At 43.9% G+C, this 14,460-nt stretch overlaps 1 protein-coding gene across 2 annotated transcripts in view; it reads left to right on the top strand.

Annotated features, from left to right (window-relative positions):
* Positions 1-14,460, top strand: part of nbeal2 (neurobeachin-like 2) — a 117,542-nt gene that overhangs the window by 45,908 nt on the left and 57,174 nt on the right. For both annotated transcript variants that reach the window (XM_083761138.1, XM_083761137.1), the window contains 10 exons: positions 71-292; positions 747-1,216; positions 1,589-1,721; positions 3,628-3,747; positions 4,407-4,764; positions 5,150-5,232; positions 5,346-5,438; positions 6,046-6,232; positions 8,684-8,817; positions 12,369-12,528. In XM_083761138.1, coding sequence (XP_083617264.1) covers positions 71-292; positions 747-1,216; positions 1,589-1,721; positions 3,628-3,747; positions 4,407-4,764; positions 5,150-5,232; positions 5,346-5,438; positions 6,046-6,232; positions 8,684-8,817; positions 12,369-12,528 — 1,960 coding nt within the window. The remainder of the gene's footprint in view (positions 1-70; positions 293-746; positions 1,217-1,588; positions 1,722-3,627; positions 3,748-4,406; positions 4,765-5,149; positions 5,233-5,345; positions 5,439-6,045; positions 6,233-8,683; positions 8,818-12,368; positions 12,529-14,460) is intronic.

Raw genomic sequence — 14,460 nt, 5'->3', positions numbered from 1 at the left:
ACTTAACAAATAACAGCACCCAGTATACTCAGTCCTGAAGATCTCTCTCTCTCTCTCTCTCTGTCGCCAGGCGGTAGAGGGTGAACATGCCCATGATGCCCACCACCACCACCACCACCTGGGCATCAGCAACGACCAGCCCCTGCTGCTGCTCCTCCAGTGGCTCCCGGAGCTCTGTGGCCAGCGGGACCTCCAGCTGCTGGTGGCCCAGTGGCTGGCCACCGTGTGCGGGGGCTCCCTGTCCTGCCGCACCGTGGCGGTGGAGGCGGGCCTGGTGGGCGCTCTCCTCCAGGTATATATATAGGGCTGGCTGTCACCATTTACGTTGATTGATTATTTAATTGCATTACACTGGAAGGTTACAATTTGTATTTATGTTTGCCTTTTAATTGCATTACACTGGAAGGTTACAATTTGTATTGTATGTTTGCCTTTTTAAGGCTTCGTGATCACAAATTTGCTCGGGGCAGATATGACAAATATCCTAAATATACAAAGAAATAACACACATTTAATTATTTTTTTGTCTTTTTTGTCTTTACAAAACACTTTCAAAATAGCATAAATAGTTGATCTACAAGCTCACAACACGTGTTGTGTGTTTTTTTTTTTTATGTTTGAAAATGTGTGGACATTCTTCAACATGGAAACGATTGACAATTATGCAAAAAATAATAATAATGCGATTATCTAAAATAATTGCGATCGTGTAATGATGTGACGGGCCTATATACCGTACCTTCCAGGTCCTGTCCCAACCCCGGTGTCTGGACCGACAGTGTGCAGATGCCCTGCTGGGACTGCTCCAGTCCCTGGGGTCGCTCTGCCTCCGGCCAGAGGAGCTGAAGGGCCTGCTCCGGCTGCTCCGGGTGGACCGGGAAGACGGCGAGGCCAAGGGAACGCACCCCTACTGCACCCGCATCATCCGCGTGCTGTCGGCGATGGCGGCCCGGGACGGCCGGGACAGCGCCCTGCAGTATTTCGATCTCACGCCCCCTATGGCGGGCATCATGGTGCCCACGGTGCAGCGGTGGCCGGGCGGTGGATTTGCCTTCCACGCCTGGCTCTGCCTCAACACGGAGTTCCCCACCACCTCCTATGGCCTGCACGACTTCTCCTCCTCCTCCTCCTCGCCCAGCTCGGCGCCAGCCAGCACGGGCACGACGGGGCATCAGTACAACATGGGAAAGGGGCCTCGCAGGAAACAGCTGTACAGGTACAGTACCACAGTGAGGCGGATGAAGACATTGAATGAGAGACACGGGATGTAAATGTGTAATATAGTCCCGAGCGATTACAGATTTCTGGGTCCCGTTCTACCACACATTACTATTGTTTTGACCGTTTTGTTTTGTTTAAAGGTCCAACATTTTCTTTTTTTGCGTATGCACCCACGTGCACGTATTATATTGTCTCCTGCGGAGACAGTGGAGCAAATCTGCACGCGCCAACATATCTGGTGTAGCCAGGAGCGTTTCGCACACGCATTATTTCCGAGGACTGCGCATACGTCACACGCACACTCACTTTGTGTAGCACTGCCGTAACTGTCTTATCGTTGTAAAGCGGTTTGGGTTTTCTGGTGTAGTTTCTTTACAGCCAGTGGTACCGGACTAGAGGCCTTCTTCACGACAGAGGGTGTGCTGGTTGTAGCTGTGTGCACCAAGAAAGACTACATGGCTGTACCGCTGCCAGAGACACCACTCAATGACTCTTGCTGGGTAAGATGTATTTAGTTCAACAAGTAAAAAAAAAATACGAATTTGTTGAGCCACACTCTTGTGTCTTGTGTGTGTGTGTGTGTGTGTGTGTGTATCTAGCATAGCTTTGTTTTGTTTGGCTTCTCCCCTGTGCTCTTGTATAGCCAGGGATTGTGAAATTGAACTGAAGTCAACTGAATTCAATATTTGAACACTGTCATATTGTGGAGCATGAAAAAGGATGCAAGTTGAGCCGTGACTGCATGCCACCCGTCCTGTTTTTCCACCTTTTCACAAAATGCATGTTTTTGTTCAGTTAATGAATACAAGAGTAAGCTGCGTGCAACCTTTCAGACCTGTGACTTTGACAGAAAGCTAGCTCACCGCCGGCCCTCTACACGGCAAACATTCCTCAGCATTACATGAGCTTTAACTGTGCATATTTGGAGTCTGAAGAATCACAATCAAGTGAGGACGTTTTTATTGTCCAGTTTGTACATTTCTTTTTTGGGAAATGAAAGACCAAGAGTCTATTTAAGTCATGCTAGCCTGTTGGCTAAACCTAACTGGACCAAAGCGGTTTGAACCGACCAACAATTCCATCCAGGCCTATTCATAATCCCGTTTTAGGTGAAAACGGAACTATGAATAGGCCTTTAGGCCCTGACATGCTGAAAAGCAAGCATCACTCACAAGACTGCCTGATCACATCAGGTTTCTAGAACGGTCCAAAATTAAATGAACATGCATACACTGCAATACATGTTTGAAATTGCTCCTTATAATTTTGGATAATCTGTACCGCAGTTCTACCACATCGATGGAACTGAGCTCTGAAAGAGGGTCAACAGGTTTTGACTTGGCCACTTGACGCCTCCCAACTGTTATAAAGATTAACAATCTGTTTAAACAACTATTGTACAGTATGGGTGTGATGCTGTCGTCGGTATTGCTTGCGTGTTTGTTTGGGGTTGTGAGTAATTATGTATGTGTATTGCTGTGAAGGTGTTTTGTTGAGTGTTATGTGGTCTGGTGTTGCATTTATTTTCTAATTATTGAGTGGTGCAACCATTCCTAGAACCAGCAATGTCCGTCCGTCCGTCCGTCCGTCCGCTGTTGCACCACTCAAGTCAGATTTTTTTTCATTTTTATGCTGCTATAACACAATCTAATTTACATTCTGGGATTAATAAAGTGTATCTCATCTCATCCGAGTGTGGCTACAGTCATTGTAAACAATAGGTGTGTTTGATGACGTGAGTGTGTGACACTTTCGTCAGTGCCATACGCCTCATCCTTAAACTTCTTTGCCTTTTTTACTATTTTGAAAAACATTAAAAAATTGTTCAACTAACCGATCTACATCTACACGGATTGAGTTTTACATCAGCTATTTGAACTATTCAAACATGCTTTTCAATATGGTAAAAAAGGCAAAGAAGTTTAGGAATAAAGGGACGAAAATAGTGCCCAAAGGCGCAATTCATACTCGAGTCGGCTCTTCAGTGCTACTGAAAATGTCTGAGGAGCCGAAATCATTTCGGCACTACAGCGCCGAAACAGGAGTCCCACGCTCTCACTAGTGGGACTAGAAATGAAAAAAGGAGGACATTTGAAGATTATTAACGGATTTGTGTAGAAAGGATTAAATACGTGACATGTCTGTCCCATATTGTATGGACGGACTGATGGACCACCTTCTAGAGCCCTGCTCTTATCAGGTTGAAAATGGAAAATTGGCAATAGTTCAATGTTCAAGGTGGTTTTCAGACACTGTAGCAACATTTGTGATATATTATTATTTGAATTTTTTTTAAGGTAAATGTTATCTCATTTTCACATGGTCAGGTTATCTCAGCTGACCATGAGGGAAAGAAGATGGAATGGAGTATAATTCTCTGATGTCTCCCTACTCTGTTCTTCACAGCATTCGGTGGACATTGTACACATCCCCGGACGTCGGCCCTTTGGTCAGAACCTGGTCACCATCTACATCGACGGAGAGCAGTGCAAGACCGCCCAGCTGCGTTTCCCTTCCCTCAACGAGGTAAAACGAACCCCCGTAGAAAACGGAACAGAGTTAGGCCATTAGGTCATTAAAAGTTCCCTTTTTAAAGGATCTAATTTCCATTTCTCTTCCATCGTTGCCCCACTTCTCCTGTCCCACACCAACCGACGCCTGCCACTTCTGTTTTGTTATTTGACTTCCTCTCTCCCAGTGGTGTAAAGTAACTAAGTACATTTACTTAAGTACTGTACAATTTTGATGTACATTACTGTATTTGTACTCTGAGTATTTCCAATTTCCAATACTCCTACTTCTAGTCCACTAAATCTCGGATGCAAATATTGTACTTTTACTCCACTACATTTATTTTAAAACTTTAGTTACTCTGTAGATTTGTAAAACATTCAGCTCTATAATACATTTCGCCCATTCGAAAATAGCCGATCTACAAGCTCACAATGCGCCGTTATGCTGCATATTGTGAGCTTGTAGATCGGCTATTTTCGAAATATTTTAATACATTTGATAACTTTATATGAGACATTCTGCATAAAGGGTACTTTCTACTTTTGGTAGTACATTTTTGAATTCCGCACTTTTACTTGTAACAAAGTATTTATATATTACTGTATTGATACTTTCACTTAAGTAAAAAAAAACTAACAATTTAGTACTTTTTCCACCACTGCTCCCTCCAGCCGTTCACCTCCTGTTGCATCGGGTCGGCCGGCCACCGCACCACCACCACCACCACCTCCCCCACCCTGCCTACGCCCGCCTCGGCCCAGACGGCGCCGGAGTTCGCCTTCCCCGCGGCCCCCCACGGACACGGCCACAGCCTCACCCGCTCCCAGTCCTTCCCCGCCACCTATGCGGGGGGCGGGGGCCTTTGGAGGGGGACGTCCCTGCGCGAGGCCCCCACCGTGCACACCATCCCCGCAGGGCTGCAGGACACGGAGTGGGGCACGCCCAGCTCTCTGGACGGCCTCCTGGGCACGGCCTTCATCTGCCACGAGGCCCTGACGCCCGCCATCACCAGGGCCCTGTACACTGCAGGTGAATGAATGAATGAATGAACACCAGGGCCCTGTACACCACAGGCAGAGCCATAGAGTAAGACAACGACAACTCCGATCACTTCATGGGGCCAGTCCAATGGTGACTCTTCTACATAGACTTCTATTGGTGAATAGGGAAACCGGAAGTTTACGGAATGGAAAAGTCTATGGGCTCGCGTGAGTACATGAACCACGTGACCGGGTGGTTTTCTGCCCCCTCAATGTCGCAACTGTGTCTATACTCTATGGCTCTGGAACACACCCGGGCCCTCTACACATTCATGGATTGATAAATCCCTCTTCTGTGTTTGACACAGAAGCCTGCTGGCATTAGGTATGAAGTGTCTATGCATTTTAATATGCTATGCTTTCTGTCTCTGCAGGCCCCAACCATGTGTCATTGTTCAAGGCTGACGGAGAGCTGTCCGATCTCAACAGCAAGCTGCTGCTCTACTATACGCCACAGGTGGTTGAACCAAATGCAGAACAAAGGCATTGTAAAATAATAGTAACTAAAACCACAGCTAAATTAATATTTGTGTGTGTGTGTGTTTGCGTGTGTGTGTGCGTGCGTCTCAGGCCTTCAAGAGTCAGATATGTGTGGATTTATCTCCTAACCACCAGTATGACGGCAGGCTGACAGGCCACAGGGTGGTGAACTGGGACATTAAGGTGAAGCTCTTGAATACTTCCTTTACTCCAGGGGTCTTCAATGACCCCTTGGCAGAGAGAGAGAGAGAGAGAGAGAATCCAAACACCCACAATATATTGTATAAAATTGTGTGGCAGATTAAACTGTTTGGGCATTTTTTAACAATGTTGCCTGTAATGACATGGCCAAACCAGGTACACCAGATTAATTTCCTTCATCTACCCATCTCAATGGTTGAGTATTTGTAAAAGTTAAACTGCATTTGTATAGAATATTTAATGCACAGGAACAATACATATGCTTACTTAATATAACTAGTTAATACAACTTAATATAACTAGTCTGCTGGCTTTACAGGCTTTCTCCGTATCTCCTATTTAGAAAAAACACCAAGGATTTATCTATCAGCTATAAGTATTCAATTAATCAATTAAAACAAAGACAGAAATAAGCAATAACATAAAATAAAATACATCACATATAAGTTTTCTTTGTCCTTATGACCCAAGCTTTCTCTATATATTCTGCTAATGCAAATATCTTCTGCTCTAAAATCCATCTCAGTCGCTCTGCATCATCTGTGTGTGTGTGTGTGTGTGTGTGTGTGTGTGCGCGGGTTCTCTGCAGGACGTGCTGAACACGGTGGGGGGCATGGGGGTGTTGCTGCCCCTGCTGGAGCAGGTGTGTGAGGCAGAGCAGACGGACAGCGGAGGAGGAGGAGGAGGAGGCCAGGAGACCACCTCTGATCTCCTGGGACCAGAGCTCACCACCTCCAGGGGACCTGCGGCCATGCTGCTGCCCCTGAAGTCCTCTGGTTAGTGCTGTGCTGTGTGTTCATGTCACCTTCTTTAAGGGTCCTGAATTTGTGAGAGTCCTAACCCGACAGTTACCGATGTATACATCGGTACATATTTTATTAACATCGGTTCATATTTTATTAACCACTTTCAAGCTGGTTGGCATCCCTATTTTGAGCGTGACATTCAAATAGGCGAGGATTTCCACAAATATACAAAGTCGATCTACAAGCTCACAACAAAGCGCAGTGAGGTTGTAGATCAGCTATATTTTTTTTACGTTTTTGAATCGGGCTTAATAAAAAGAAAAGTCAAATATTGCCTGATATATTCCTTTAGAGTCTAGAGGAATATAGGACTATAGGAATATAGGACAGGTGGTCCACGGACCACCTGTTGAAAACCCCTGGTCTAGAGTCTAGACCAGGGGTTTTCAACAGGTGGTCCGTGGACCACTGGTGGTCCGTGAAGGTATTGCATGTGGTCCCTGACCATGCATTTAGTAATGTAGCAAAGTGAAGATTTTGTATTTTCTTCCACGGAACAGTGCACTAAGCTTTTGTGCACTGTTCCGTGGAAGTGCGTCAATGAATAATCAGAATTATTCTGATTAGTCTGAGGTTAGTCTGAGGTTAAGAAATTCCACAGAAAAGGCAGTTTGGATCTCAAGAAGGGTAAGTGTAGTGTGCTTGCCTGATTGAGCCATCATTATTAGGAAATGTGCCCATAGAATCATGTCATCATGTGCTATATCTTGCACGTATTTGCCATTTATATATATATATATATATATATATATTAAATATATATATATATATATATTAAATTGTTCAAATAGCCGATCTACAAGATCATAATGTGTGGATGTAGATCGGCTAGTTGAACTATTTTTTTTATATTTTTCAAGATAGTAAAATAAAATATGGCAAAAGAGTTTAGGGATAAAGGGTAAGGCGCGCCCAAGATAGGGCCACATGTGTCACAGTGTCAGTAGGCCTACTACATGTATATTAGTTAAGTACATGGACCCTCGTTTGAGAAACAGTATATACATGGGCTGCATTCCATAGCAAGTGTTACAAAAGCATTAATCTTTAGTCCCTTTGTAACACAACAGTGGTCCCCAGGTTGATTCTTAGTCAAGCTGGTGGTCCCTGGTTCACAATCAGTTGAAAACCCCTGCTCTAGACAATTTATCCGTCTCGCTTTGGTGCTTGTAGTGTGTGTGCTGTTAGTGGAGTGACGGCTTAATTAAACATATATGGTTATGCAAACCCTGCTGGCATGACCAATTACTGTATGTTATTTTGACATTGACCTTGTCCATGGCCATGACCATGACCATTTAAACATTTTGACCAAAGTCTAATCCTCTCTTTGAGGAAGCCTACTGATAATTCCCACTAGGGATGGGGATTTGGGCATTATTTTGTAAACATGTTGTGAATGTAGTTTATCTGTATTATGTATCTGTGGTTAACTGTAGCATGACATTGTATATCTACAGTAGATGTATAATGACTGGACACACCAACTGCATCGTTGAGTTGTATAGTATGTTGTGCAACTGATATCACTACTGTACTTGAATGCAGCAGGCATGCACACAAAGACCACAAATTGAACGTTAGTCATCACCTGTCCTGGAAATGTTTTCACAGCCTTGTGGTTTTCCAGTTGTCACTTTTAACAGCTACGGTTTGTTCATATATAAAAATGCCAAGCTCTTCAAAACTAAAGTGAAACTTGGCTGGCATTTATTATGAAGAATACAAAGCCACCTCTTCCCTTGCCTTTGAAGTAAATATAGATTTCGTGGCAGCTTTTTTATCAAACACAACTGCGGCTCTGGACCCAGTGGTGTGGTTCATGATATACTCCTGGCACGCACCGATCTCACCGAAAAATGTGATTTGTAGAATAAATCATCTCAGAGACTGACTAATGAGCATTGCAACACACACACACACACACACACACCGTGACACATGACGGAGATAGTGTTAATTCTTTAGTCATATTTTAGTCACCTGAAATGTTTTAGTGTCAGTCTAGTTTTAATTCACTAAATATCATCAATCTACAGTTGATTTTGTCCACTAAAATGTGTTTTGCCGGGCCTTGATGGCATTGTAATGCCTGATTTTACACTTGGTTGCACTCTGAAGATAGCCGACCTACAAGCTCACAACGTTTCGCAGCTTGTCTTTTAGTTCTACTATAGATCTCTTCTCCACTAGTCCCCTAACATTTTAGTTGAGTTTTCATTTGTTGGCAAAATTGCCGGTATTAATCTTAGTTTAAGTCATTGTATCTTACTTTATATTTAGTTTTGGTTTAGTTTTCATCAGTGAACTAGATGGTTCTAAATCAGAGCTATCTGCTCGTGGCTTTAGTGTACACTGCACAGCATGCAGTACCGTATAGATCTCGTCTTGACCTCCCCGTGTGCCTTATCTGTCTCCCAGAGGGTCGACTGGAGAGGAACAGCATCGCGGCCTTCCTCCTCCTGGTGAAACACCTGATTCGTAACCACCCCGTCAACCAGGAGAGTCTGCTGCAGTGCCACGGCCCCAGTGTCATAGGAGCCATGCTCGGCAAGGTAACGTAGCTCACGTCACTATACAGCAAAGCACACACTGGCACGTGTGTTTTTGTTTGCTTCGTGTGTCCTTATGTCCATATGTCCCTACAGTATGTATGGTAAATGGTGCTTTTTTATAGCGCCTTTATCCAAGGCGCTTTACATAGCACTTTTCATAGTGTATTACTTTCACCCATTCACACACACATTCACCAACATTGTAATCATGGGTAATGGGTAATTATCAGCTCTATTTGTCACTGGCGTAATTTCTCATATTTTACTGTAATTGTTCCGTCTCCATGTTTACTTGTCTTGTACTGTATTGACATGTCTGGTTTTGTATGGATAGTTATATCACCTCTTTTTAACCGCCTGCTTAGGGACTAGATGGAAAGTATAGCTTATGGCTAACTCTGGCCCATTTACATGGATGTGAAAGCTTTCAGGTTGATTAATGTGCACTTAATTATAAATGAAGAATATAATGGGCAGGTTCTCTCAGAGCCACACTGTGAAAAGGCAGTACAATACAACACAAGCAGGCACATACAGTATGGTGCAGTGGTGTAAAGTAACTACATTTACTCACAATGCGTTTCGATGCGACGCATTGTGAGCTTGTAGATCTGCTATTTTCAAAAGATTTATTATACGTTTGAAAACTTGAAATGGGACATTCTGCACAATGAGTACTTTTACTTTGGTCCAAAGTACATTTTGATGGCAATACCATTGCCATACTTTTTGCTCGAGAACATTTTGAATTACGTACTTATAACAGTATTTCAATATTGCAGTGATACTTTTACTACGTGATATGAGGCGGTCAATGCACAGAGGACATAGTGCAGAGTCTCAAACAGTCACTGTTTATAGATGTGTGATATGAGGTGGTCAATGCAGAGGACTGTTTATAGATGTGTGATATGAGGTGGTCAATGCACAGAGGACTGTTTATAGATGTGTGATATGAGGTGGTCAATGCACAGAGGACTGTTTCTAGATGTGTGATATGAGGTGGTCAATGCACAGAGGACTGTTTATAGATGTGTGATATGAGGTGGTCAATGCAGAGGACTGTTTATAGATGTGTGATATGAGGTCGTCAATGCACAGAGGACTGTTTATAGATGTGTGATATGAGGTGGTCAATGCAGAGGACTGTTTATAGATGTGTGATATGAGGTGGTCAATGCAGAGGACTGTTTATAGATGTGTGATATGAGGTGGTCAATGCACAGAGGACTGTTTATAGATGTGTGATATGAGGTGGTCAATGCAGAGGACTGTTTATAGATGTGTGATATGAGGTGGTCAATGCAGAGGACTGTTTATAGATGTGTGATATGAGGTGGTCAATGCAGAGGACTGTTTATAGATGTGTGATATGAGGTGGTCAATGCACAGAGGACTGTTTATAGATGTGTGATATGAGGTGGTCAATGCACAGAGGACTGTTTCTAGATGTGTGATATGAGGTGGTCAATGCACAGAGGACTGTTTATAGATGTGTGATATGAGGTGGTCAATGCAGAGGACTGTTTATAGATGTGTGATATGAGGTCGTCAATGCACAGAGGACTGTTTATAGATGTGTGATATGAGGTGGTCAATGCACAGAGGACTGTTTATAGATGTGTGATATGAGGTGGTCAATGCACAGAGGACTGTTTCTAGATGTGTGATATGAGGTGGTCAATGCACAGAGGACTGTTTATAGATGTGTGATATGAGGTCGTCAATGCACAGAGGACTGTTTATAGATGTGTGATATGAGGTGGTCAATGCAGAGGACTGTTTATAGATGTGTGATATGAGGTCGTCAATGCACAGAGGACTGTTTCTAGATGTGTGATATGAGGTGGTCAATGCAGAGGACTGTTTATAGATGTGTGATATGAGGTGGTCAATGCAGAGGACTGTTTCTAGATGTGTGATATGAGGTGGTCAATGCAGAGGACTGTTTATAGATGTGTGATATGAGGTGGTCAATGCAGAGGACTGTTTATAGATGTGTGATATGAGGTGGTCAATGCACAGAGGACTGTTTATAGATGTGTGATATGAGGTGGTCAATGCACAGAGGACTGTTTATAGATGTGTGATATGAGGTGGTCAATGCACAGAGGACACAGTACAGGCTCCCAGAAGCGTCACAGTGGGGCATTATTTTCAGAGGAACAATTTAATGGGGTTCCAGCAGGATATGTTGGTGTTTATAAGTCTGAGGTGGGGCATCCTGTGAGGAAACTCTATTCTAACAACCACACACACACACACACACACACACACACACACACACGTGCATGCACACTTACATGGATTCCGCGCACGCACGTGTGTGCGCACACACACACGTACAGTACATACAGTGGTGTATAGTATGTGCTCAACCATGTTCATGAATGGGACAAGAAACGTAACGTAAAAACTTCCTACTGTATACTGTATAGACAAATTCAAATTACTTGAATTTACTATGATGCACAATGCACAACCCAATGAAATCCCTATACCTACTGTATATAAGTAAGTAACCTTGCCGAGCCATGAGGCCCACAGGGCAGGAGCCTATCTCCTGTTTCTGTAGCGTGAGGCAGCTTGATGTAAAAGTACACCCCCTGGACATGACGCTAGTATGTCGCAGGGACAACCTACTGTATATACAGTAGATTAAAAGCTACTGGGTTGTTGCAGCAGCCACTGATATGGAGCAGTGGTTCTCGACGTGGGGTCAGGGCAGGGGACCCCCATGGGTCAATGGTCATTGAAATGGTTGCATCTGGTCCCTATAGTCTAACTTATTGATAGTTAGGAACCAAATTATACCCTTACCGGTCTGTAGCTTTGACTTGTGTACAAATCAGAGAGCGTATACAAACAGAACCAAATAGACTCTTACGGGTCTGAGGGGGGGGGGGGGGGGGGTCTGTGAGCTAATAATGGATACCAAACCGAGGGTCCTTAACATTTAAGAAAACATTCAAGAAGCACTGATATAGACAGACCTATGGAGAATGTTTTGATCCCAACGCAAAGCTGGCTGAGAAAGCACTGATCTGGAGCCCCTAACCCACTGGTTCCCAAACACTGGTTCGGGACTCAGGACCCATGTGTGGGTGGCGGACATAATTTTATGGGTCCCTTTTTTTTGTTTCAAAACCTTTTCAAAAAACATTCCCAAAAAAAAAAACATTTTCATGAATCAAACAAATTTGGGTTTGATTCCCCGGCAGGGGGGCGTGTTCTCTCCTTCGCGTCATCAGTGACCATACCCGAGGTGGGGTTGGCAAAAGGGCCTTTCTGTGTGGAGTTTGCATGGTTCTCCCTGTGTCCCCCATAGGGTAGGTACAATCGTGGTCTCTCTAAACTGCCTCCTCCTGGTCAGCCGGGGCGGCTGATGGAGGGGAAAGGAACTGGCTGGAATAACGTGTTCCTTCCACGTTGTTACGTCTTGATGTCCTGTCACTTCATGTGGGTCGTGTTGCTGCCGGTTGCAGGTTCCAGGCTGCAGAGGGTGGTCCCGTCAGTTCATGTGTGATGTGTTGTGTGGTGTTGCCGGGCAGGTTCCAGGCTGCAGGATGGACATGAACGTGCTGATGTCCTGTCAGTTCCTGCTGGAGCAGGTGAGCTCCGAGGGGAACGCTCCTCTGCTGCAGCAGCTCCACCAGCACCTCCTCTACGACTTCCGCGTCTGGACCAACAGCCACTTCGCCGTCTGTCTCGGTCAGTGGATTTTCAACATCCGTTTTCAGACCTTTTTAATACCTTTAAAAAGAAAAAGGAACTGCATCAGAAGCAATCAACAAATTGTACAAAACAAACGGGTCGAGCATTGTCAAATTGTCAAATAATATAACAAAGAGGCAGAAATTGAGAAAATAGCTGATCTACAATCTCACAATGCCTTGTGTTCCGGCTTGGTTCAATGGAACCATCGTAGTTTACACTAAGTTCCAATTTATTGGTATCCCAAAAAAGCTGGTGCCTTTTTATATGATGATGATGTACGTATGATGACGTATAGACACAGTAGCCACAGTAACTGTGTTGCTACCAACTAATAGACACCCCAAACCGTGCAATACATTTGTGTGTTTTCTTTTTGCGCCAGTACTACTCCTGCAGATTTTGTCCAAATCTCACAAATTGGTACACATTATCTTTGGGGTAATGTGATCAATGTTAGCCGGTGGAGACCTGTGCTCTGTCTGAGCAGCACACCTTTCTAGTAATTCTTATGCATACGGTATTTATTATTTTCTTGAACTCTTGTTATGGAATCTTTCGGAGAGCACTTATAACACAGTTAAACAACATAATGAGACAGACACAATTCAGAGTTTCAGATTATTAGAATCTTGTATTCGAATACGGAGCCAGCAATGAAGCGTTGCAATGGAACACCATATACTGACTCCACACAACTCAGTCAGACTTCAGCTTAAATACAATCCTCAGGGAGTAGATGGGTCTTAACAAATGACACAATGGGAAGACCCCCCAGACCACACAAGTCACAGGTCAAATGTCAGTAAAGACAGAAAACAGATTCGTTTCCCATGAGTGATTTGATCTCCTTAAATGTATAACTTAGGTGTTCCACATTTCCTCGACACTCTGAACATTTTTTCCAAATAAATCTGATTGTACAGTAGATCAACGCTGAGTGCATCTCGTTCCACGTCGTCCATCGACATGTTCTAGATGTGTGTGTTTTTCTTGCCACTTTCAACCTGGCATCTCTATTTTGGGCATGTCATTGTTGCCGTACAACAAGGAAATTGGGCTTTAGTGGTAACTTATTTTCGCACCCGCTATAAAAAGACGCCTCTGCCATCAGTGTCACAATGTGTTGTCACAATGTTGTTTACTTCTTCTTACTTCTTGCTGGAGCACCTGCACCTTGCTAATGTCTCTTCTAGATAGATGCAAATGATGGTCTCAACAAAGATTGAATACATTAGTATTTGCAGTCCCGACTGGGTTGACTATTAAAGTCATTCTGCGCTCCCAGGGTTATAATTATGTATAATTATGTATATTTTTTAAAAGCAGACTAAAAACACACTTGTTCTCCCAGGCCTTTTAAATGAACCTCCCTACCTTGGAGAAATGGTTGGACACTGAAATGGTTGAACAATGTGCTCCTTCCCTCCGAAACTGTCCTTCTGTTTTTCTGGGGCGCTAGCCCCTCATATGCCAAGCTTTGTGTCTACCCCATAGCGATGATTTGATTGGTTGAGCAATGTTTGTGTACCCCATAGCGATGATTTGATTGGCTGAGCACCTACAGACACAGAAAGCTGGCTATAGGAGGCAGCATTCTGTGTCTGCAGAGCCATTGAAGTACGACAGAGTTAGGACATCTCCGTTCACTTCATGGGGCCAGTCCAATGGCAGCTCTTCTACATAGACTTCTATAGGTGAAGAGCATTGCGAAGAGTGACAAAGTCCTGGACAGGAAGTTGCCAGAATGCACTGGACTCAGGGCAACAGCCCAGCTTTCATGATCTTAAATCCCTTTATTTTAGATCGTTTCTTTTGTAATAGTACAGCATAAACATTACAGAGACTTTAGTTGTCACTGTACAATACTTTAAAACAGGTGTCATGTTGCACACATGCGTAAAATTGGTGATATTTGCCGCCCTCATT

Source organism: Protomyctophum parallelum, assembly GCF_964188405.1.
Source record: "Protomyctophum parallelum genome assembly, chromosome: 3".
Lineage (NCBI taxonomy): Eukaryota > Metazoa > Chordata > Actinopteri > Myctophiformes > Myctophidae > Protomyctophum > Protomyctophum parallelum.
This window is presented reverse-complemented; position numbering and strand designations above follow the sequence as displayed.